The sequence below is a fragment of the Dendropsophus ebraccatus genome, chromosome 2 (assembly GCF_027789765.1).
Source record: "Dendropsophus ebraccatus isolate aDenEbr1 chromosome 2, aDenEbr1.pat, whole genome shotgun sequence".
Taxonomy (NCBI): Eukaryota; Metazoa; Chordata; class Amphibia; order Anura; family Hylidae; genus Dendropsophus; species Dendropsophus ebraccatus.
In genome coordinates, this window is record NC_091455.1 from 187,104,147 (window position 1) to 187,128,195 (window position 24,049).

A 24,049-nucleotide genomic window follows, 5' to 3' on the forward strand; every position below is an offset into this window, starting at 1 on the left:
TTCAGCTTTCATTTTACCAGAGCTCGGTAAGCTATAAAACCTGAGCTGTGATTGGTTTACATTGGTGTCACATGACCCCCCCCCTTTAAACGAATGCGCCAGATCGCTAGCTGTTTGATCGCCACTGAGCGGTCACGTGAGCAGGAACGTCATCAAGGTTCTCTAGGAATAAGCCGCTCATACGCAGATGGAACGTCACCTGCTTTTTTTTTTTTTTTTTTTTTAAACAATACTTTATTAAACAAACACAGATGTCAGGCCTGCTAGTGACGTCACCTCGCAACAGAAAAAAAACATGTGATTGACAATCTGCTTCCTCCAACCAGAGCTGGGGAATACTTGCCGGTAGCAACCAATGTGCTCAGCAGATTGAGCCGGGGTTGCTGGGGGCGGGACTTCCGTTGTCAAGGGAAATGTCCGGAGCTGCTGCTGTTTTTGTTGCTGAGTGGTGCCCGGTCTGAGCTCCCAGGTAACGAGTCACCTGTCACAGTGCAGGGGGGTGCTAGGACCCGGGGCGGGGGGCAGGCCGGTGTATGGCCTCCATATAGACAGAGTGCTGCGCCGTGTCAGGCAGATTCCAACATGTCGCTGAGCACTGGCTCTCCTTGTCATGTATCTCTGCTGCTGCTGAGTCATGTGTGACAGGGAAACCCCCGAGTCCCCATGTTACAGGAGGAACCAGTCATGAGGAGGGGGGCTAGCGCTGGTGACGTCATATGGATGACGTAGCTCCTGCCCCAGCCTTTGTTCTTTATCTGTGCAGTGACCACTGGTGTCATCCTCATGTCTCTCATTGATGGACAGTGATGCTGCTCGCTCTCATTGGTCTATAGCAGGGGTAGGGGACAGCCTTTGGCTGTCCAGGCATGATGGGAGTTGTAGTTTTGCAGCAGCTGGAGAGCCAAGGTTCCCTACCCCTCTTCTATTGCATTCATATCTATTGCTGTCACTGTTTGTATTGTCTTTGTATTATTCTATATATCTATATACACATAATAGCATGTTCTGCATTACTGTTCTTGTATTTGTCACAGTAGAACACAATAGTGCATTGTTCCCCCTCCAGCTGCTGCAAAACTACAACTCCCATCATACTTTGACATGGGGAATCTGTTTACTCAATGGAATATTGTATAATGTGATGCTATAATTTTGAAAATTTGTACAACACAAAAGAGAAGGGTCCCTGCAAGCTGTGGCCCTCCAGCTGCTGCAAAACTACAACCCCCATCATGTCCTGATGGTGATTGATAGACAGATAGTTGCCTTCATTGTCGATCTCTATTCTAAACACAGTGTCCTGGCAGTGTCTTATGGGAGTTGTAGTTTTTCACACATGTAATTTTTCTTGCACACTTAGGCTATGTTCACACTGTGTTTGTTTTCGTATAACTACGGCCGTTGTTGCCGATTGCAAAAACGGCCGCGATTTATATGAAAATATACCTGACGTTGCTGCCTATAGAATCCCGGACGGAGTGTATACACATAGGGCCACATGTATCATCCGGCGAACGGATGATTTTTGGCGGAAAGTGCCGATTTGCGTATTATTTTATATACGCAAATGGCCGATTTGCGAATAAAATATTCGCAAATCGGCACTTTCCGCCGAGTACGCCAGGGGGCGGAAAGGGGGCGGAAAGTAGGCGGGAAGTGGGCGGGAAGTGGGCGGAACGGAGGGCGCGGACTCAGAGTCCGCGCGATTTATCATCCGTTCCGCCCAAATGTACGCCGAAAACCTACTCCAGTCCTCAGCTGGCGTAGGTTTTCGGCGGTGCGCACCGGCGCGCACAGGATTTATGTACAGGCAGTCCGCCTCTACATAAATCCCCGTACCGCCGGAGCTGCGGGGGCATTTTTAAGTCCGGCGTAAAAAACGCCGGACTTAATAAATGCGTCCCATAGTATATGCTTTGGCTTGGATCTCTAGCGGCACCGCAAGCAACTGACATGTCCGTTTTCTGCGGCCGCTATTCATTGAATAGCGGCCGCAGAAAACCTTGTCAGCACACACTATGGAGCAAGCGGCTGCGGCCGAACGCTCCACAGCATAGCATGCAGTGGGGAGTTCTGATGCGGGCAACCTCAAAACATAAAAGATCATCTGCGGCCCTAATGATCTTTTCAGAGATCGGCCGTTCTGGGGGTTGGGGGGAGGTTCACAGGCGGCATTTACATACATGCAGCAGTATGTCAATCCCGTTGTGAGTATATCTTCATTTAAAATGAATCCTCTCTCCACGCTGAAGAACGGACATGTTCATTCTTCAGCGCGGAGAGAGGAGGCGCGAGAGCCTCCCATAGGCTACCATTATGACACGGGCGCGCTCAGGATTTCGCAGCAGAGAATTTCGCCGTCTAATTCCGCCAGTTTTACTCCGTGTGAACGGAGCCTTAGGCTATGTTCACACGTAGTATTTCCTTCAGTCTTTTTTTTCAACCAAAATCAGGAATGGAAGAGGGTAAAATTATAATGGAAAGATTTGCACAGTTTCCATGTTTTGGTTGAAGAAAGAAATACTATGTGTGAACATCGCCGTAGGTCTTGTTCGCATTATGTGTTGGAGGTATATATTAAAATACAGGCATACACACCGTGTTCCCCTGAAAATAAGACAGTGCCTTATATTTATCCTCCTAAAGAGCCACCATGTCTTATTTCCGTCCCCTTTGGCTCTCTTCCCCCCCCTCCCCGGCATACTTACTAACATCCTGTAGGACCAGGAGCGTGCGGCGGGTTGTCAGGACGTCTGTATGTGTGGTGTTGTGGTGTTACTTTGGTACGTGCGGACGGACATGGGGGCCATGGAACAGTGTACCTGTGGCTCAGGCTGTCAAGGTTCACAAGGGGATTAGGTGAGTGGGTCGAGTGGGTGGTTAACGGCCTTACTTTTGGGGGGTGCCTTAGTTTGGGGCGGGGGCCTTATTTTAGGCTATTTGGTAGGATAGTGGGGGTGTCTTATTTTAGGAGGATGTCTTTTTTTCAGGGAAAAACAGTATAGCATGGTTGACTTACAGAGTTTCATGGATTGCATACTGTGTATAAGTGACTACATTCAGTGCATTTCAGTCCTGCAAAATAACATTTTTTACAAATGTAGTCACTAGTAGACTAGGTTTGGTCCAATAGGCCAGGCACAGTATACAGTATGTCGGCCTGCCTTTTACATGCAGCAGTGCCGTGTGAACCTCTTACCTCTGGGTTATATGATGCATCACAAGCTTGCGGGTCACCATGACACAGCAGCTGAAAGTTATGTGACAGTCTTCCAAGTCCCTTGGAATTTAAAGGGGGTAATTCACAAAAAAACACAAAAAAAAAACAAAAAACGTTTAAAGTGCCAGAGATTTGTAATTCACTGCTATTAGAAATCTTGAGTCTTCCAGTACTTTTCAGCTTCTGTATGTTCTGCAGCAAGTGGTGTATTCTCTCCAGTCTGGAGAACAGGAGAGGTTTTCTGTGGGGATTTGCTACTGCTCTGGACAGTTCCTGACATGGACAGAGGTGGCAGTAGAGATCCCTGTGTCTAACTGGAAAGAATACATCACTTCCTGCAGGGCATACAGCAGCTGATAAGTACTGGAAGACTGAAAATAATAGAAGTAAATTACAAATCCCTGGCACTTTCTGGCACCAGTTGATTTGAAAGAAAACTTTTTTTTTGTGAACTACCCCTTTAAGTTCTGTCATACAGAAGAGGAACCTGCTGCCCTTCAGCTGTTGTAAAGCTACAGTTCCTATCAGGCATGATGGGAATTGTAGTTTTGCAACAGCCAGAGGGCTGCAAGGTTAAAAATGGCTCACTGTAGATTTCACCATCCTCAGCATGGTTATTATTGGTGTGGAGTCACGGGAACCTGTCATCACTTACGTACTGCCCGAACCTCAAGTTATCAGGGTGCACTCTGGAAGCTTCTCCTTGCTCTCTCAGATCCCCAACTATGTGGATATAGGGTGAGATCTATCAATTTTTAAATACGTTTTTTTAAAATTGAAGTTATATTTGTCAAATCCTAAATGTGTGAACGTAGCCTTAAAGGTGTTGCCCAGATGGGAAGTGAAAAAACAAAACCAAACCCAAAAACACACTACCGGGCTCGTACAGCACTGGTGTCTGCTGCATCAAGCGTCTGGGTTCAGGCATGTGATGTCACAGGGCTGCTCAGCCAATCAGTGGTTGCAGTGATGGGAGCGGGCCCATGACATCATATCAACAAACCCAACACTTTACTGCTTCACAGCAATGCTCCTGGTCACCCCCTGTACAGGGCGCTGCAGGCCGCCTTATTCTCTTGGGGTATGTGCACACTGAGTAATTTTGACGGAAACTCTGTTGCAAAGTTCTCAGCTCGTGGACTGCGGCAGGCGCGCATGTCTCCGTCCGTGTCATAGACCTTATTCTGGGCACAGGCGGATTCCCCCCTCTGTCCAAAGAATGAACTTGATAATTCTTTGGACGGATGAAAGAATCAGCCCGTGCATAGAATGGAGTCTTTGAGGTGTGGATAGTAGCTATATTGGAGGTATCATGAAAACTGTAACATTAAAACATATTCCAGACAACTCCTTTAACTAGAGTGATAGTGGTTTTTTTTTTCATTGTATTTCATTTTTAACCATCTCCCTATCATCTTTCTCTGTTTTTTCGCCCTGTAGACTGTAGTGGGAAAAATACACTGGAGTAAAATCACATGTAACAGCAGCATGTTTGTTCTTCTTTTAGCCCTAGGCTCACATTTTCGTCACTTTAAGGAAACTTTTTCACAGACTCCATATAAAAGCCTGAACAATAAGGCTGGGTTCACACTACGTTTTTGCAATCCATTTCTTTCATCCGTTTTTCCATTGACTTCCATTATAAAAACCCCCCAGATTTTAACGTACACAAAAACGCACTTGACCTTATTTTTGTGTAAGTTAAAAAAAAAAAAAAAAAAAGGATGTGTTATGGAAAAATGGATTAAATGCATCCGTTTTTCAATCTTTTTTTTTTTTTTTTTTGCAAAAACGGATGAAAAAAAACATAGTGTGAACCCTGCCTAACGCAAACTATAACAGAAACGCAGGGGAGCCCTATTATAGTAAATAAGGTCTATCATGTACCTTTACCAGCCGCTATTTTTTGCTTCTAATTTCCCGCAGTGGATAGACTGCTACCAATGTAAATCCAGCATTTAATGTAATACGTCAGTCCTTCATATGGAAGCATTTTTGAGAGCAATGCGGTCCTGCAGCAGAAGAGTTGTTATTTCAAAAGAAACACATATATTCAGTAAATAGACAGGTCAGAGAAGATGGCCGGCTCCTTTTAAATGGGCACTGTCACTTTAAAAACTCTTGACATGTTTAGAATGAACCTTGAGAATTCTCTCACAGCTCTGAGATCTACTCCCAATGTAAACCTATGAGACTGTCTGGGTCATGTGCCCACCCCTCCTAATAAATCCCAGTAGGGAGGGGTGGGTAGTCCGGCCCCCAGTGCACCAAAGCGCCTTGATAGCATAGGAGATAAATTGCTAATACCATTGAAACTGTGTGGAGGATGAAGGTAAGAAATTTACCCTCTTCCTAAGCGCCCTGTGCGTAATAGAGATATATCAGCATCTAACCTGCTGATAGTTTCCCTTAGAGACCTAAAGTCATTAGTGTTTAAAGGGGTTATTAAGGGATATAGCTCTTTTACATATGGTCGTAGGTGGTGTATTGTAAAAATTAAAAAATGAATATACTCATCTCCTGTTCCAAATACATGAATAACATTACAGGGGTTATCCAGCTTTATAAAATTATTGCCTTGCCCATCATTTGTTTGAATGGGGTCGCAGTACTCAAGTGACCCTCAGTGTTTATTTTTTTCCTCATCATTACATTGCTGTACTATGATGCCACGGTGCATGGTACTACAGATTTGTCCCATTCAAGTGAACAGCAACTCTTTTGGTGTGTTTACACTGACAGATTCATCTGACAAATTATTGAAGCCAAAGCCAGGAACGCATTTGAAAAGAGGAGAAATCTCAATCTTTCCTTTATGACCTGTTCCATGTTTATTGTCTGTTTCTGGCTTTGGCTTCAAAAATCTGTCAGATAAATCTGTGTAAACGCACCATAAGTGTGTGACCACGTTTCCACAATGTTAGCTTTTTATTTGTATCTTTTATTCAGGATCTTTTCTCACTTTTTTCAGTGACCCTCCAGAATCACCCTATGTCCTAGATGGGATAAACTGCAGCCATGTTCAGCTTTGAGGGAGATTTCAAAACCAGGCCAAAGGTGTCGCTGGGAGGAGCAAGTCGAAAGGTAAGAAAGAGCGTATTATTAGGAATTACTTTCATGCGCCGGCAGTCAGTGAGGAGGTGTGGGTAAGAGCCGGGGGGCTGCCTGGGTGATGGTCATATCGTCCAGGGAACCCATAAGAGACAGCGGGGGGGTTTTCTGCCTATTACACAGAGCAACAGCAGCAGTCTGTTAGCGTTTCCGCCTGTTGAAAGACAACGATCAGCTGACATTGTGCATGTCGGCTGATCGTTGTCTTCTATTACACAAATCGATTATTTACTGTAACGGCCGATATCGACCAAATATGGCCGATAATCGCTTTATGTAACTAAGCCTTAAAGGAGAAGTCCGGCAAAAAATTTTTTTTAAATATTGTATTGCCCTCCCCTAAAAGTTATACAAATTACCAATATACACTTATTACGGGAAATGCTTATAAAGTGCTTTTTTCCCTGCACTTACTACTGCATCAAGGCCTCACTTCCTGGATAACATGGTGATGTCACTTCCTGGATAACATGGTGATGGCTGCTGGAGAAGATGATGGCAGGGGGATGCTCAGTGTCCCAACAGTGCCCTGCGTCCCTGCCATCATCCTCTTCAGCAGCCACAGCCCGCACAGCTCTGGGAGTCGGGATGTGACATCACCATGTTATCCAGGAAGTGACATCACCATGTTATCAGGGAAGTGAAGTCTTCATGCAGTAGTAAGTGCAGGGAAAAAAGCACTTTATATGCATTTCCTGTAATAAGTGTATATTGGGGATTTGTATAACTTTGGGGGGGGGGGGGGCAATATAATACTTTAATAAAAATTTACACTGGACTTCTCCTTTAAGCCTGTCTTAGGCATCATGTAAGAAATTATGCCCTATCTTATTCTGAGAATAGTAGATGACTTCTTTAGATGGGAATACCCCTTTAGGTTTGCACAGGAATAAAAAACACTGCTCTGCAGCTTTATGATTCTATAAACTCTCAGACGTGCTGTGAGCCGCGGTACCTAACAAGAGCTCTGCAGGCATTGTTCCAAGTGTGGTCAGAGCAGCACAAATATAGCAGTTGGCCTGGGATACGGTCACATACACTGATGAACAGGTGTCCGTGGCCTTTCAGGTATTTCCCACTGGCCTGATCATGTAGAATGACATTTAACCATGTTCAACAACAGTTTTAGATTAGTTTCTTGGTTTTGCATGAAAGCATTTGGAAGTTTGTAACATTTATAGGTGTTTCTAGTGCAACTTATGGCAGAATGCAGCAAAATTAAATCTGTGTGAGGGTATGTTCACACTGAGGAATTGAAGAGGAAAATTTTCTGCTTGAAATATTCTCTTTGTCAGCTCTGGCGGAATACAAGCGGCGCGAAAAACTACTGGGAGCTGTAGGTCTGCCGCAACTTGTGGATCCCTGTTCTAAGACATGGAACTATAACCAGTGTCACAGGCTGGGAGACTGCGACATAGAATTATAACCAGTGTCACTGGCTGGGAGACTGCGACATGGAACTATAACCAGTGTCACAGGCTGGGAGACTGCGACATGGAACTATAACCAATTTCACAGGCTGGGAGACTGCGACATGGAACTATAACCAGTGTCACAGGCTGGGAGACTGCGACATGGAACTATAACCAGTGTCACAGGCTGGGAGACTGCGACATGGAACTATAACCAGTGTCACTGGCTGGGAGACTGCGACATGGAACTATAACCAGTGTCACTGGCTGGGAGACTGCGACATGGAACTATAACCAGTGTCACAGGCTGGGAGACTGCGACATGGAACTATAACCAGTGTCACTGGCTGGGAGACTGCGACATGGAACTATAACCAGTGTCACAGGCTGGGAGTCTGCGACATGGAACTATAACCAGTGTCACAGGCTGGGAGACTGCGACATGGAACTATAACCAGTGTCACTGGCTGGGAGACTGCGACATGGAACTATAACCAGTGTCACAGGCTGGGAGTCTGCGACATGGAACTATAACCAATGTCACAGGCTGGGAGACTGCGACATGGAACTATAACCAGTGTCACAGGCTGGGATACTGCGACATGGAACTATAACCAGTGTCACAGGCTGGGAGACTGCGACATGGAACTATAACCAGTGTCACAGGCTGAGAGACTGCGACATGGAACTATAACCAGTGTCATAGGCTGGGAGACTGCGACATGGAACTATAACCAGTGTCACAGGCTGGGAGTCTGCGACATGGAACTATAACCAGTGTCATAGGCTGAGAGACTGCGACATGGAACTATAACCAGTGTCACAGGCTGGGAGACTGCGACATGGAACTATAACCAGTGTCACAGGCTGGGAGACTGCGACATGGAACTATAACCAGTGTCACAGGCTGGGAGACTGCGACATGGAACTATAACCAGTGTCACAGGCTGGGAGACTGCGACATGGAACTATAACCAGTGTCACAGGCTGGGAGACTGCAACATGGAACTATAACCAGTGTCACAGGCTGGGAGACTGCGACATGGAACTATAACCAGTGTCACAGGCTGGGAGACTGCGACATGGAACTATAACCAGTGGTACATTGCGAGTTTCCTTACAGTCCATTTTGTTGCTTCAGTACTATTTAAAATTTTGTACCGGGAAAAAAAAAAACTTTATCAAACTAGGTTTTCTATTAATCTCTCAGCTGTATGTGTGTTCCCTTTATGAAGTGAGCTTTATAACAATTCAGCTTTGTATTTTTTATAATATATTTTTATACTTTATTTTACTCTCTAGGAAGAAAAAGCATCTCTGCTTCACCGAACCCAGGAGGAAAGGCGAAAGAGGGAGGTAGGGTAATGCTGTACAATGTTTCTGGATTATTATGTATAATATTATGTGTCTCTAGGTTAGGCCATTCTTAATTTTGGGGCTATTTTGTGTAGAAATTTGGAATCTTTCTCTGTATTCTGAAGAGGACTTAGTGTGTTTTTTTTTTTTTTTTTTTTTGCTGTGAATTACTTTAGGCCTGAGAGGCCCAACTGGTCTCACATGCTGTTTTTAACCCTATGGAAAGGCAAATTATTATAATGTTGGCTCAGTTAGATTTTTTTGTGTGGGCTCATCTTTTTACCATCTTTAAGTGTCACCATTTTTTTTGCAGAAATCAATAGTCAAGGCGATTTTAAGAAACTTTATAATTGTGTTTATTAGGCAAATATGCCATTATCTTCATTTAAAAAGACTTTTCCCAGGCCTCCCCCTCCTTTCCTTTCTGTCATCCACTGCTCATTATCAGGAAATCTCGACTGTTTTACATCAGTCGAGCCCTGTCTGTTCTATGGAGAGGGGAGGAGGAAGATTAGTTGGCAGCAGAGAGCAGATAAGAAAGGATTACACAGCGGGACCTGTGTGAAAGCTGCTATTCAGAGGTCAGAGATGTCCGTGCTAAGTCAGAGGAGAGAGCCTGGTGATGTAGCTGTAAATTAACTCTTTGTTGTGCTGTTTTGGTGCCGCATCTCCCTCCACCCCTCCCCTCTTCATAGAGAACAATGAAGACAGGGGGCAGAGCTTCAAACAGGGCTGTGGAGTCGGTAAGCCACAGCTCCGACTCCGACTCCTGCTCCTTCATAAATGGCCAGTCATATACCAGGGGAGTTATTTATCACACTGGCTCAGCAGCTTCTTCCTAATGTCCTACATGATCCTGGGGCGACTTCTGTGGGAATGAGGAAAGATATAAAGCAGCTTCTCCTGTGTGTGCAGTGGATGCAGCCAGTCTCCAGCCTTTGGTCTCCAGCAGTTGGTCTTTTCCTGCTGACAGTCTTCTATGTTTCTAACTAAATATTCACCATACACACAGAAACACTGCTAACAATGCCAGATCACTGTAATATAGAGGTCACACATAGTGATATAGAGGTCACACAGTGATATAGAAGGTCACTGTGGGGACATGCAATAGCACGCACGCACACACACACACACACACACACACACACACACACACACACACACACACACACACACAGCCTGCTGTAGCACACATACACACAGCTTGCTGCAGCCATAGCACACACACAGCCTGCTGTAGTCATAGCACACACACAGCCTGCTGTAGTCATAGCACACACACAGCCTGCTGCAGCCATAGCACACACACACAGCCTGCTGCAGTCATAGCACACACACAGCCTACTGCAGCCATAGCACACACACAGCCTACTGCAGCCATAGCACGCGCGCACACACACACACACACACACACACAGCTGCAGCCATTGAACACTTAAGAAAAACACGCAATTATCCCCCAGAGAGAAAACACCACACTGAGGACAGAGGTTACTGCTACACTACTTATGTCTTCTCTTCCTCCTCTATATTACACAGAATATCTTCATATTACACTGCTGCTCATATACAGTCATCCAGCATCCAAGAAGAGAACAGCACAGATCTCCCCCACACACACACAATGGACTCTTCCAGCTCAGAAACAAACTGCCAAATAGTGACCGACAACTTTTCCCCGACCACCCTTATGTAATAGGGCCAGTGTCCTATTAGAATGTTGCTCATAATATATATTCAAGAGCAAAACCTGTAAAATTCATATCAAAATTTAATTCTACATTTTTTAAAGATTTTTTTAAAGTCGGAGTCGGTAAATTTTTTTCCGACTCCAGCCAAAGCTAGCTCCAACTCCGACTCCAGCCAAAACTAGCTCTGACTCCACGACTCCGACTCCACAGCCCTGGCTTTAAACTGCTTTTTCATGATAAAAAATGCATTTTTCAGCTAATAAACCCAATTACAAAGTTTCTTAAAATCGCCTGGACTATTGATTTCTGCAAAAAAAAAAAAAATGTTAACGATGGCACTTTAATGCAACATGCATAGTCATGTCAGTCATCAAAACTGCGGCACTAAAAAGAATTCTACAAGGTAATGTTAATGTGTGCGCTCATGTGAAGTTGTTTTAATGTTTTGTCTTTACAGGAAGAAAGGAGAAGGCTCAAGAATGCAATAATTATCCAATCTTATATAAGAGGCTACAAGGATAGAAAACAGCAAGTATGTATTTTCCTGTACTGTTATATTCATTGTTTTAAGCATTACTGTCATTTAAAAAAAAAAAAATTATGTATGTTGCACAGACAGGTCAAATGTTTTGACCGGTCGGGTCTGGGTTTTCCTATTCCCACTGATGGCTGGGTTAAGCTGAGAGCAGCAATTGGCTGAGCCTGGGACGGGCGCCATTATAGGTCTGAGAATCCCAACTTCCACAACAAGATGGATAGAGGCGGGAGCGGGATACCTCCTCCTGTCACCAGGGAACAAAAGTAGTCCCTTGACATAAATGCAACAATGCATTGTCCAGATGCCCTGGTGCTGTATGTGGGTCTTGGCTTCTCCTGGAATATAATGTGCATTCAGAGACCAGCTCCTGCACTATAAAATTACTTTTTGTCTTTATTTGGTTTTGTTTTCAGTGAAGTTATTTTAAAGCACAAAATGTAACTAGTTAGTGTGTTTGCTCTTGCTCTGATCTTACTCCCTCTCTGGAGGTCTCTTAACCATGTAACCACATACATACTCACTGACCACCCACTTTGCTGTAAATCCATTGAGAAATCCAACATTTATTGTGTATATAAATTTGAAATTGAAACTGGTATGTAGCAAAAAAGAAAATTGGGTATACTACTTGTTCCGGTTTATGTCATCACTGTCGCTCCAGAGCCCATAGCTCTATTACCATCTATTGGATGAGTTAAAGTTATATGATAACTTGTCCCCTCCCCACCACCCTTGTGGAGTCTATACTGTGATGGTATTGTGGAGGATGCAGTCGGTCCCCCTAAGCAGTATCACTTTATCTCCCAGGCCTTATTGTGTTTAGCTTGTTTTCCAGCTGTACTCTTGGTTAAGGGGTTAAGTGTGCCTGAAACGCGTTGGTTGTGACATACGGATTGGGTTTTTCAGCAATAAATACATTTGGATTAGGGAACCCCTTATTGCTGAATATAGTTCTTGATGTGACAGTATAGGTGACACTTCTAAGGCTTTCTGTGGTTTCACAAGCCTCTTCCTGTAATGTCTACCATTCACCCCCTCTGACAGAATTGATGCTGATGTCCTAATAATTCTTTCTCCTTCGCAGTACACCATCCAAAGAAGCGAGTTTGATTTCTATGCTAACTCAGCTACTTCCAGTGTACCTTCAGCAGATGGAAGAAACCTTACACTTCTCGTGCGGAAACTGCTCTTTTTTTACAGACAGACTGAAGATTCAAAGCGTTTGGTAAGGGCCATTGTAAAGCCGTCCATTCTCAGTCACATTAAGAATAACTCATTTTTGTTAGCAGTACATCCGTACAACATTGTGGTTTTACACAGTTTTCTGCTATAGTTGTTTATTCTAAACATTGATAGGACACTCACATAGAGATTTCAGATCGCTGTGAAATAGACTTAGGTGTCCCCTTCATTATGCCCTGTCTCTGGGCGGACTCTTATTCAACACCAGAAACCCCTTTCTTGTGTCATGTTTTTTCTGTCATTGAGTGTATATCACAGCTGGAAGGAGAGAAGCCAGGGATAGACCACCCATCTTTACCAGAATGCCACATCTTGTTTTTACTTTTGTTTTTTTTTTAGTTTTTTTTTCCTTCTGAAATGCTGTAGCATTTTAGAGTATAACTAAAGGCCCTTTTATACAGACTGAATATCGGCAAGGAGCTTTGCTAGAAACGTGTGTGTAGAAGTGTCATTGATCAGATGGAAAGTGAGAAAGCGCCCGATCCTCGGCTGATTGCATCATTTGTGCCTCACTTAAACATACTGCTATTGGGCCCTTGTACACTGAGTAAAAGATATAGATAGATATATATACATATATATATATATATATATATATGTATATATATATATCACATATATCACGTTTATTCTTTTGAGCAGAGAGCAGAGGCGCAAGAGAAATCCCATTTAAGAAATAGGACAGGCAGAATTTCTAGCAGAATCTGCCACGCAGACTCGTAAATTCAGCCTCTTTTACTTAGCGTACAAGGACCCATTGGCTGCAATATACCCATAAAAACAATGAAGGAAGTAATACAACCACTGGTGAGTAAGTGTAATCATATACAACTGTATTATGTGCACCTCACACACTCACTTATGTATATGATTGCACTTCATTTCTTGTAGGTACTATTCAGCATCAATAATATTGAGCCTACCTATGTATATTTAGCATTTTTACGGCCCCCGCAGCACCGATCGCTTGCACGCCCCCCTGCAGCCCCGGCCGCTCGATCGGGGGGGCGTGCGATCGGTGCTGCGGGGGGCGTGCGATCGGTGCTGCGGGGGGGGCGTGCGATTGGTGCTGCGGGGGGGGGGGGGGCGATCGGGCGGCCGGGGCTGCGGGCGGCTGGCTGGAGCATATACTTCACCTGGTCCCCGCTCCGGCTTGCTGAAGACATCGGGAACCGCCGGAGCCGGGATCAGGTGAAGTATCAGCTCAGGCACCGGGGGGTTAATGGGGTGGGCTGCAGACAAACTCGCAGCAGGGATGTACATCCCTGCTGCGTGTTTGTCTGCCATTAAGGGGGGGGGGCTCGCTGCAGACCTGCCAAGTGGGTTTGTAGCCTAAATGTAGTTTTTATCAGTTTGTAATGGCAAGTACTTTCCACTAGATTCACTTGTGAAATTTTATGAACAAAAAATTATTTTAGATTTACAGGTTTTTGTTATCGCTACTGGAATAATTTACAGTTAGTATTTTTTCTTGTTCCCTATAGATATGGATATGTCAGAACTTGATAAAACATAATTCCCAGTTTGTCAAGCAACTCACCGGTCCAGACAGACTTACCTGTCTGTACCAGATCAAGAGGCTCCTGGGGTTATGTTGTAGGTAAGTAAATCACAATTAAAAAAAAGTTTTTAACAGTGCTTACAATGAAGGTTTGGTCTGCTGTATCCGGGAACAGACAAGTTCTAATACAGTAAAGGAAAATGGTAAGTGTGAGTTCAACTGCTGATGTTTTGTCGAGGTTAACCTATGGAGTGTCTGTACCCTACAGACCTAGGTATAAATAAGAAATAAGAAAAGATATAGGTCCTCAAGACAAGACAAGGAATAATGTGATGTAGTGATTATGATAGTAATTGGTAAACAAGAGGTAGTCTGAGAATAATGAAATATAAAACGCTTTACTAGGTAAATTGAAAATGGGATTAAAAACTATGGTACCATAACCAGTCAGTATAAATAATCAAACAATCTAATATACGAATCATATATAAAAGCAGTTCATTAATGTATAAAAACAAGCCATTAGACCCTAATTCTGAAAAATGTAATAAGGATTACCAGGTGTTGACAGTACGTAATAACAAAATTATATACAGAAATAAAATGAAGGAAAAATAGGAGATAGGAAGTAGTAAACGAATCATAAACAGTAATGAGCACACATGCAATATATAAAAACTGAATAAATCATGAATATAAAGTTCATCCGTGGCTGTGGTGTATTGGCTTGATTGGCAATCAAGTATCAAAGTTCATCAATAAATAGCGTATTATCAGACTGTATATACTGCAGTAATTTGTGTTAATTGGCAATCAATATTCATCAATATGGTATATACACTACAGCAGCCTGTATTAATTGTAACGACATCTGATGGTTTAGTCGTGACTGCGGTGTATTTACTCGATCACCAAAGTTCATCAATAATCAGTATAAAAAATAAAAAATATTGGATATCAATGATCCATGCCCACTGTGTCTAGCTGGAAAAGAATAGCCGACAATGTGTAGGACTATTTGCAGCAGGTTGGGCTGACGGGATTGGGTTAGCTTGAATTAGTTGTCACGCTTGTGTAATTAACGTGCATGCAGGAGGTAAAGTTTGTATGGTGTATGATACACCTCTCACCCGTCCTGCGAGCTGGGGATCCTCAGAGCGGTGGTCCCTTGTGTGGTAAGCTGCTCCTGCCGCTGGAAGCGTGTGCCGCGCTCAGCCCTGGTATAAATGAAGATCGGAGCTCCGGTCATGCGCAGTGGTTGGTGTTGCCCGCGAGACCTCGTGGCTGAGTTGGCGCCAAATCAGAGTTAGAATGGCTTGCAATGAAGTTAGCCAATTTGCAGTTTTAGCATGCTGGATATAAATGAGAATATTCTTTATAGCTGGACGCGTTTCGATACTTTCTTAGTATCTTTCTCAACAGCAAAAGTGATAATGATCTTGTTTACCAATTACTATCATAATCACTACATCACATTATTCCTTGTCTTGTCTTGAGGACCTATATCTTTTCTTATTTCTTAAGTTCTAATACAGTGCTATTACTGGATTTTAACCTCTTAACTAGCAGTACATTGGCTTTAAGTTTTTCACATGGATAGAATGGCGTGGGAAAACCGATGCCGCAGTCCTTTTTTTGAACCTCGTCCTGCTCCTGCATACGCCGCTGTTTAATTCCCAGGCACTGCCCGGGGCTGAAACAGTGGAGGCGGGCCGGCCCGCTCCCTGTGGGAGGAAACCCCCTCCCTTCTGTGATGCGGCTCCATTGATTCAGCGCCTTCAGTGCTTTAGCCCCAGCCAGTGCCCTGGAATAGAATGGTGCCGCATTCGAGAACTGGGCCGCGATCCAAAAAAAGCTTCCCTGCTTCCCTGGCTTCCCTGCGCCAGCGCCGTTCCATCCATGTGAAAAACTTAAAGCTAATGTGTCCAAAAAAGAAAAGAGCTAGCACCAGAGTTTATGCGTGACAAATCCAACTACTCATGAGCTAGGACAGTCCTTGTGAGGGCAATCTGGCAAACAAAAGGCAGGTGCCTAAAGCTGAGTACAGAAATCAAATTAATGAATAAAAGAGAAAAAAGAGCTAGCACTCACCGACTGCAACATAGTACATTTATTAGTACATTTATTCAGAAATCACTTCAACTTGTTTGGGGGAAGGTAGATGAGCTCAGGAGCATTCGCTTTAAGGACTGGGTCAATTTTCATTTTTGTTTTTTCCACTTTTCATTTAGGCAGTTAAAGGGGTTATCCGGCGAAAAAAATTATTCACAGAATAACACACATTACAAAGTTATACAACTTTGTAATGTATGTTATGTCTGTGAATGGCCCCCTTCCCCGTGTCCCACCACCCCCACCCGTGTACCCGGAAGTGTGGTGCGCTATACATTACCTGTCACGTGCCGACCACGGTCTCCGATCCTCAGCAGTGACGTCTTCTTCGGGAGGCCAGCGGATCTTCCCGAGTGCTGGCCGCCCTCTGCAGCGTCATCCGAAGCTCAGCCGCGATTGGCTGAGCATAACTGTGCTCAGCCAATCGCGGCTGAGCAGCTGATGACGTGGCCGCGTCATCAGCCGCTCAGCCGCGATTGGCTGAGCACAGTTATGCTCAGCCAATCGCGGCTGAGCTTCGGATGACGCTGCAGAGGGCGGCCAGCACTCGGGAAGATCCGCCGGACTCACGAAGAAGACGTCACTGCTGACGATCGGAGACCGTGGACGACACGACATGCGGTGAGTATAATGCACCACACTTCCGGGTCTAGCGTGGGTGGGGGGAAACACGGGGAAGGGGGCCATTCACAGACATAACATACATTACAAAGTTGTATAACTTTGTAATGTGTGTTATTCTGTGAATAATTTTTTATCGCCGGACAACCCCTTTAATATAGGTGTACAGGAATATTATATTATTATCTTAATAGATCAGAAAACTGTGCATGCGATATCAAATATGTTTATTTTTATGTTTTATTTGTATAACGGTAAAAGGGGATTTCAACTTTTTTTGGGGGAGGGCCTTTGTCAGATTTCTTTTTAAAGATTTTTTTTTTAAGTCCCCCTAAGGGACTATTACATGCAGTCATTAGATTGCATACACTGGTCAATACTATGCCATTGCAAAGCATTGATCAGTGACATCTGTGCTCAATCTCATAGAGCCTTCCTTTGGCAAACTTTATGAGAAGATCACTGATCAGACTTCATGGAGGTAAGTATTATAACCCGAGTAAACAGAGAAACAGATTGCGACGTCCGCACTTACGCTGGGGCGGTCCCGATCGGACAGTGACAGGAGCCGCTCCTGTCACTGACATTTAAAGGTGAAGTTCAGTGGGGGAAAAAAAAAATCAGTTTGGGCAGAGGGTGGGGGAACATAATAAAAAAGGTATATTTACCAGTGCCCATGCAGCGACACGTCCTGCTCCAGGTCTCCTCCGGCATTCTCCATCTTACTACTTCAACGTCACAACCCGGCTGATGGATGCACCGTTCAGCCAGTTAGTGACTGGATCAGGACACTTCTGCAGTCACTTGCTGAGTGGGCTATATCCCACCCTTTTCCTCCAGGTCATGACGTACACAGAATCTGTAAGAAAATGACATCCGGTGTGGTCTAGGAGCCCAGTGATGTGGCGCTGCATGTGCACAGGGTCCGATAAGTATACTTTCTTTATTATGTTTCCCCCACCCCCTGCCGACACTCAATTTTTCGGTTTTCCCTTTAAATCTAGAAATCATTGGTGCTTAAGGGGTTAGTGACAAGTGACAGCGCGATTGCTGCTGCCCATCATTGACTGTGAGGACCTGGCTGCTGACCCCTAGACTTAATGACGTACATTTGTGCCATGGGTCCTTAAGTGACAGGCTCCTATGGCATATGTTTACACCTTATGTCCTTACGGGGTGTCTGTAGCATAAGCAGTTTCCAAAAGAAACCTGCTAGTCTGTAGGGAAATTGTCCTGTGTCTTTTAGAAGAAATCAGACACCAACTATGGATCTCTGCAGGATTTTTTGGTACAGCTCAGTTCTTTAGGGAGATCCATAGTAAATGTGTGCTTTGTATTTTTGCTCCTCCTTAGGTTCTGTATCTCCTGTCACATGAAGAAATGTTCATGTCTAACATCACTTTAATTGTCTGTGCTTTGTAGGTTATTACAGCATTGCCATGATGACAGCCTCAATGTTGCACTACCCATGAGAATGGTTGAAGTTTTTTCATCAGAAAACACTTACTTACCTGTCCTACAAGATGCCGGGACTGTGGCCTCATTAGTTGAACAAATTTTGCACTACATGATTCAGAAAGGTTGGTAAACTGCACAAGTGGTTTCTATTTTCCGGTTTGATACACAGCTAGGTTATAGGCTCTGCTCACACTTGCACTGTGATTTTCGTTGTAATGAAACCACAGCCCACAGCCGGATCTATTAAAGCAGGGATGGGGAACCTTCGGCTCTCCAGCTGTTGCAAAACTACAATTCCCATCATGCCTGGACAGCCGAAGCTTTAGCTTTAGATTTTTATTGTCCTGAGAATGAAGTTATTTTTTGATGACTTGCTTTTTTCCTATCAATTTCCATCCTCTTCTGTCATGAGGAGGGCAGTTTGCCATTCCTCTGCAATAAAGAAGCCAGTGGAAGTGATGGCTTTCTCTAGGTTATCTAGCTGCCAGGATCCCTCGAAATCATTCAGTTTTTCTCAGCACAGTATGCATAGGATTACTCATAGGGGACATTTGCAAAGCGTCCGCCCGAGGCGTACGCCAGGGAGATGGTGCAGAATCACCCCTTCTCCCTGGCGTACGCCCCGCTCACCCAATGGGTGGACTGGGGGAGCTTGGAGGGGCCGTGACAAGGCGGGGAGGAGGTGTGGGGCCTCCTCCCGCGCCTCATTTATCATGATTTACGCCTGCTCGCAAACCCCCAATCTAACACTCCCGAGTTCCTGTGCACCAGTAACCCCTTCTCTCCCACATGCCTTCTATAATAGCGTACTGTGCAACTGACTTACAGTTTAGGGTGTATTCTTATTGTGATACTGCTGCTGCGTATTTCATTTATGCTAACATGACACCTTTCAAGCCCAGTGCACCAGTAACCCCTTCTCTTCGCATGTAACCCCTTCTACTCCAATATGAATCATTAGCACAGCACAATGCCGGCCTGTTCAGTGCACTTTGACCAGCATGATGTCACAGCAGAGCAAAGAGGATGTCCTGTGATTGTCTAAAATAATTTGGCCATCGTTCTGCAGGGTTAATCTGATAAAACCAGGCACAATGAAATGTCAGGAACACTTTAATGCAGGAATGCATGAAGGAATTATCGAAGCTTTAAAAATACATGTCCTGTCCTCAAGTTAGGCAGTCCTTATTAAATGGCAGGGGCCCGGTTTTAAAGTCCATGTAAGGTCTTTAGCATCAGAACTTTACAGTAGGAGACTGATGTGTTTTTGGATTAGAAAAAAATCCTGATGTAATCAGATCACAATTGAAAGTCACTAGTCTTCCTTTTGAAAACTTTTGTTTATCTCAAACTTTTATTTTGTCAGGTTACTACAGGTCACTTTTCTTGTTGATTAACAACAAACTTCCATCCAGCATTGAATATACAGACGTCTCCAGAGTTCCTATTGCAAAGATTCTATTAGAGAATGTTATGAAACCATTGCACTTTACCTACAAGTCCTGCTTTGATGGTGCAAGGTAAGGAACTATCCTGTTTGATACATTGTTTTATGTAAAATAAGTGCAGGTCAGTTCTATTGTTAGGGCCCATTCACACTAAGTAAAACAGGTGGAAATTCCGAGCAGAACCCCCTCCGCGGACTCCGCTCGGAATCTTGCCTGCTTCAGTGTCTCAATGTAACGCGTTGTGCTCTCCACTTAAAGAATTGCCATGTCAATTCTTTGAGCGGAGGCACGCAACACATTACATTGAGACACTGAGGCAGGTGGGATTCCGAGCGGAGTCCATGACGAAACCGGAATTTCCACCTGTTTTACTCCATGTGAACGGGCCCTTTTGATGGATGAGACCCGCATACACTATTATTTTATACTTGTCACAGACATGCATTCTGTTAACATCTATCACCATTGCACAGTCTGCACATGTCTAATATGCATGCAGAGTCTTTTGCATAAACAGTTCAGTTTATGACTATATTCTGCGTGCATAGTCTGCACATAGGAAGCTGCTTGTAAATTAGGAATTGATTTTCGAATTTAACCTTGAAGATGGTGTTTGTTTCCAGAGTTCCCAGTTCTGTGATTTATCCTCCTCCTTTGCATAGACTTATAAAGTAATTCTGGCTGCCATGCTGTGTATTTGCATTTTCTTGAGCCTGAACCTCCTTTTAATATTAGCTTGAAAGTTATAAATGATGAGTAATCCTCATGTTTTACACCGCCTGAAACACTACACAATTTATACTGATTACTTTAGGGGAGAAGATTAAGAGACATACGTTCTGTGTATCTAAGGCAGCGGCCTGGCAGCTTTTTGGCAATGAGATTTTCATCCAGAGAATTATTATCCTTAATTTAATTTGCAATTTTTACCAGCGCTGTCCCTGCACACGGTCAACTATTTCCGAAGCGGTGAATCGGTCAGTGAATCCGTATGAGTTGGCCCAAAACAAATGATAGCTGGGGGTCATTATGATCTACAGTACTTCATGTTGCAGTCTATGCCCCAGGTTTATTATGGCTGCTGCTGCCAGAATTTTGTCTTCCTCTTTGTTTAATAAATAAAATATGCTGGAATAAATAGTAAAACAAGGGGTGAGGCTTATTAGGAAATGATTTGGGTCTGGTATTGTGTGCCAAATATGTGCTACAATTCTGTGTAAAATAAGTCAACTAGTAGTTGGTTTAAACCAAGGGTGTACAAAATGCAGCCCCTCAGTTGTTGCAAAACTGCAGTGTCCCCCTGAACAGGCAAAAGGTGTCCAAACATGGTGGGAATTGTAGTTTTGCAATAGTTGGAGGGTCACTGGTTGTGTACCCCTGGTCTAAACTAAGACTAGTTTAAGACTGCACCGGTCACACTGATAAATCTGGCACCAGGAGCCTTATGACGGTTTAAAGCAAATGTACCAGCAGGTACACCGCTTTAAGATTTTAACATCAATAGACCAGCACTTGCACAGGGATGCTGGTGCCGCGGTCCTTTTTTTGAACCATGGCCCGGTTCCTGTGCACGGGACCCGGGCTGCAGTTCAAAAAAGGTCCACAGCACCAACATCCCCATCCCGGCGCCGGTCTATTGATGTTAAAATCTTAAAGCGATGTACCTGCTGGTACATTTACTTTGTTTTTCTATTTTCCACCCATAGTTCTTAAAAAACTAGTCTCTTGACTACCCCTTTAAAGGAGAAGTCATGCGAAAATTTTTATTAAAGTATTGTATTGCCCCCCAAAAGTTATACAAATTACCAATATACACTTATTACTGGAAATGCCTATAAAGTCTTTTTTTCCCTGCACTTACTACTGCATCAAAGCTTCACTTCCTGGATAACATGGTGATGTCACGACCCGACTCCCAGAGCTGTGGGGGCTGTGGCTGCTGGAGAGGATGATGGCAGGGAGACACTGAGGGACACAGGGTACTGGAGGGACACTGAGCATCCCTCTGCCATCATCCTCTCCAGCAGCCACAGCCCGCACAGCTCTGGGAGTCAGGTTGTGACATCCCCATGTTATCCAGGAAGTGACATCACCATTTTATCCAGGAAGTGACATCACCATGTTATCCAGGAAGTGACATCACCATTTTATACAGGAAGTGAAGCCTTGATGCAGGGAAAAAAAGCACTTTATAAGCATTTCCCGTAATAAGTGTATATTGGAGATTTCTATAACTTTTGGGGGGCAATACAATAATTTAATAAAAATTTTCACTGGACTTCTCCTTTAAGTTTTTGACACCTGTCTTTTGCAGCAAGAAGACAGTGGAGGGACAAGCACTTATCTATGAGCTTCTCCCTGCTTGTTCTAGCAATTGCTGGGGTCTTAGCAAAACAATACTTTAATAAAAAATTTCTCTGAACTTCTCCTTTAAGTATTGTGCAGATACTAGGATAGGTTTGTAAAAACTTGTGCAAGGAAAATGTTGTGCTTTACAATGTATAATGAACATCGTAGTTTACTTTTCAGTTATGTATGGCTAATTCTCTGCTTTCTCCATGAATACAATATATTATTTTTATGTCCAGGCAACAGGTTTTCTCTGCCTTTACCAGAGAGTTTCTGGCTGCACCTTACACCGATCAAATCTTCCACTTCATCATTCCAGCACTGGCGGACGCACACACCGCTTTCCCATATGAACTATTTCTAAATGCATTACTAGGGGAACAGGTTCATAACCCGCTAAGATATGACCAGACCCCTTGGCTCTTTTATTTTGTGCTCACAGTTGGGGAAACGTACTTAAGTAAGTGGTAAATCTTTTTTTTTTTCATTTATCGTAGCGACTTTCAGATTACTTTGGCAGTTTTCTAATTATTTCAAATGTAGAATAACATATACAGGGAGAATGAATCTTTGAGTATCGTATTGGTAGTTCTGTGTTAGCAAAGACTTCAGAGGAGAAAGATTTAGGGGTAGTAATTTCTGACAGCCTTAAAATGAGACACTGCAACCAGGCGGTGGGGAAAGCAAATTGTATGCTGGGCTGTTTAGCTAGAGGTATAACTAGTAGAAAGAGGGAGATTGTGATTCCACTGTATAGAGCTCTAGTGATATCACATCTGGAATACTGTGTCTAGTTCTGAAGACCTCACCTACAAAAGGATATTGATAAAATAGAACAGGTCCAAAGTTGGGCTACAAAATGGTGGAGGGTGTGAGGCATAAAACATATTGGGAAAGAGCTTAGGATGTAAATCTGTTTAGTCTGGAGGAAAGAAGGGAAAGGGGGGACATGATCGAATCCACTTATTTTACAAAAGGACTAAATAAGGTTCAGGAGGGAAGTGTAAAGTGTGAGAAGTTGAACACGACATGTCTTTTATAATTCCAAAGAGCTTTATTGAAATTACAGTATAACACAGTACAGAGTGTGAACAAAAAGGGGGATCGGAGTACAGTAATGAGAACGATGTAAACCCACTGCAAGTGCAACACTAGTCCCGAAGCGTGGTCTGGTTGGAACTGCATAAACAATACAACACAATGTGTATCAATGAGCGATAAGTGAATCCTGAGCCGGGTGGGGCCAGGTCAGCGGCTGTGAGGCAGAGCAAAAAGAGGTTTTAACTGTAAAGGCTAGGTAGCAGACGTCAGCAGAATATAAAGGGAAAGGAGGAGAGGGAGGGCGAAAAAGAAAAGAAGAGAGGAAAGGGAGAGTTGTCTTGGAGGGGGTTAGTAAGGCCTAGCAGGTAAGGGAGCGGTATTGCGGGGAGGATAGGAAAAGGAGCCAAGGGCTCCAGGTGGCAATGTATTTGGAGACGTCAAGGGGGGAGGAAGCTAGCAGGTCCTCCGTGTGCTGGATATGGGTGACTTCAGCGAACCACACCCCCCAAGGGTCGGCGGGTCCACAGACCTCCAGTGTCTAGGGATGATGGTTTTGGCTGCCTGCAGTAGGTGGCGGGCCAAGGACTTTTTGAATTTGGACTGAGCCATAGGGAACATAAAAAGCAAGGCAGCTTTGGGTGTGTGGGGCACCACCACACCAGTGATGTCTACAATAGTTTTGAGCAGCACAGACCAGAGTGACGTTAGCCGGGGGCAGCTCCACCAGATGTGTGTCATGGTGCCCTCTCCCACCCCTAGGGGCCAGCAAGTATACAACATGTCTTTTATTTCAGGCACTCTGACAGAAGAAGGGATGCTTGTGTACCTGAGAGTACTGCAGGCCTTTCTCTCTCAGTTACCAGTCTCCACTGTTGCAAATCATCAGGAGCTTGCAAGTGACTCTGAAGATGATGATGAAGATATCAGCAAAATGGTCACCTCAGTG

General features: G+C 44.1%; 1 protein-coding gene across 2 annotated transcripts in view; it reads left to right on the plus strand.

Moving 5' to 3' along the window:
* Positions 1-366: 366 nt before the first annotated feature.
* UBE3C (ubiquitin protein ligase E3C) overlaps positions 367-24,049 on the plus strand; it is a 77,073-nt gene continuing 53,390 nt past the window's right edge. For both annotated transcript variants that reach the window (XM_069958892.1, XM_069958893.1), the window contains exons 1-10: positions 367-469; positions 6,192-6,304; positions 9,046-9,099; positions 11,251-11,325; positions 12,416-12,556; positions 14,058-14,173; positions 18,230-18,387; positions 19,632-19,785; positions 22,302-22,522; positions 23,898-24,049. In XM_069958892.1, the coding sequence (XP_069814993.1) occupies positions 6,239-6,304; positions 9,046-9,099; positions 11,251-11,325; positions 12,416-12,556; positions 14,058-14,173; positions 18,230-18,387; positions 19,632-19,785; positions 22,302-22,522; positions 23,898-24,049 (1,137 nt within the window). In that variant the 5' untranslated portion in view covers positions 367-469; positions 6,192-6,238. The remainder of the gene's footprint in view (positions 470-6,191; positions 6,305-9,045; positions 9,100-11,250; positions 11,326-12,415; positions 12,557-14,057; positions 14,174-18,229; positions 18,388-19,631; positions 19,786-22,301; positions 22,523-23,897) is intronic.